Source organism: Halyomorpha halys, unplaced genomic scaffold (assembly GCF_000696795.3).
Source record: "Halyomorpha halys isolate HHAL.00 unplaced genomic scaffold, Hhal_1.1 Scaffold316.1, whole genome shotgun sequence".
In the NCBI taxonomy this organism is placed as follows: domain Eukaryota; kingdom Metazoa; phylum Arthropoda; class Insecta; order Hemiptera; family Pentatomidae; genus Halyomorpha; species Halyomorpha halys.
Window position 1 is genome coordinate 342,893 of NW_027107962.1, and position 2,151 is coordinate 345,043.

Consider the following 2,151-nt stretch of genomic DNA (forward strand, 5'->3'; position numbering starts at 1 on the left):
CTATATCGCTCATCATAAAACCGTTTTTGTAGGACAAACGTTATTTAAAATCAATACAGAAATATTATACAAAAATTAAATTAAACAACAAAACTCAGGTAAATAAATACAGAGGCTGTTGTAACCGAGTGTTAAGATGTCACCTTAGTAGTGGTGCCAGTCCATTCTGCCCTGGGCAGGTTGATATTTATTTTGCAGCAATTCCATAAAATAAAAACTAGACATTCCTCCTATGGTGAGAATAGAGTTGTAACCTGTATGATGAAAATCCCTGTATGTCAGAAATGGCTAGGAAGGGGGAAGAGGTAAACAAAAACATTAATAAATAAATACAACTTTTATTCAACAGCAACATAACAAGATATTTTAGATTGACTTAAGGATTACCACTCCTTTATTTATACAGTTACAAAAATATTTTAATTTTTTTTTTGTAAAAAAAGTTTACAATAAAAATAACTTAGTTGAATCAACTCTAAAACTTCTCAATTTTACATTTTGTTTCTTTTTTGGTTTTAAATAAATATATAAATGATGAAATAACAACAAACATTCATAATGTTCAAAATGAAAAAAAAAATCAATAAAATAAAAAATATAATTTATTAACAAAATGATCTATCTAAATAATAAATACAATAAAACCATAACAATCATTAACATTTAAACTTATATTAAATAAAAGAGAAAATATATTGGAATTGGATTCCTCTGACTAAAGAAATAAAACTATTTTTAAAAACAGCTAAAATGTCTATCTTCAAATTAATCACAGATTGATGTGATTGGTACCCAAATGCTTTTGTAAATAAAAAACTAAGTGATTTCTAGGCCATTAAATATACAACAATGCAAAGTTTAAATTAACTAACTGTTTAGTCGAGCTTCGATTTTAAGGATCAGGGCTAAAAGGCGACTGAAGAAAACAGATATTGGAGAATGAACTAGGCTGGAGCTGGAAATGCAAGATCAAGAGAATATCTATTTTTCACAATTTGTATCCTCACTCCAGCAAGGTTATGCCTCTGGTGTCTATCTCCTCACCAGTGATGAGAGGACAGCAGCAAAGTGGATACTTCACCAGAACGGAATAAATACATGCTGTCTATATATGCACTTAATCCAGATTTACTCATTAAGTCTAATGGAATATTTCACTAAATCACAGGATTCCTCATGGTTGAGTTTTGGAGAAAATATGACAACTGGAACAAAAAAAAAGCTTCACATATTAAATCTATAAACATACTACATTATAAATCCAACAGATAAGTTCTAAAATAACTTCAGTTTGATATTAAAGGATTGAGAATAAGGAGAAAACCAAGATATCGATTCCCCTTAAACAATGTTTATATACACAGTAGATGGGTTTGGACTACTAGACTCCAACCACTGACTAATAAAGCTGAGAAGTAGAGGGTGAGGACAGAGTCCATCTGATAATGAGATTCAATATTTAGTCCTTTGGCAACTAAACAAACACAACTAACAGAAAGAAGACTGTTAGTTTTATCTCTGAAATAAATGTGTGTTTATAGATTAAATGGTTGGTGTTTATGCATTTTTTAAGGTTTATTTTTAGTATAACTAATAGTTTATTCATTATATTGCATAGCTTTTGACAAGCTTTTGCCACTGATAAAGATCCATTGACTAAAACAGATTGTTACCTGAATAAAAAATACATAAAGGAAGACGATATTTTGCTATTCTCCAAATTCTGTTTAATTATTAAAATATTAACCAATTCCTTACCTCAATAAAATACTCATGTGTCAGATGACTCAGGCAGTATATTGACCATATCTCCAGAGCTTAATCCACGAAGAGTTGTCTCTAAATGCGACAGATTTGTAAGAACTTCAGATCTCTTAGAAAGATCTAAAGCCTGGAAGAGCTCAGTCAAAGTTTCAGTACCCATTTCAGGACATTCCTGCATTAAAAAAGACATACGAAGTGCTTAAGAATATATATTGTAATATGCTCTTTTTTAGTAAATATTATATTTTGATGTATAAATGGTTTTAATATGTTTTATTTTATGTATCATTTTAAGATTGTTAATTTGTTTTGTTTATCCAAAAAGCAAGCTAACCAAGTTTCATTGTTTATAATAACTTCGTGATACAAAAACAAAAAAACCAAGAT

General features: G+C 29.2%; 1 protein-coding gene across 1 annotated transcript in view; it reads right to left on the minus strand.

Moving 5' to 3' along the window:
- Window positions 1–322: 322 nt before the first annotated feature.
- Window positions 323–2,151, minus strand: part of ACC (acetyl-CoA carboxylase) — a gene marked incomplete in the record, with an annotated part of 121,178 nt that continues 119,349 nt past the window's right edge. Inside the window, 2 exon segments of the mRNA XM_067046313.1 lie at window positions 323–1,205; window positions 1,759–1,936. Coding sequence (XP_066902414.1) covers window positions 1,772–1,936 — 165 coding nt within the window.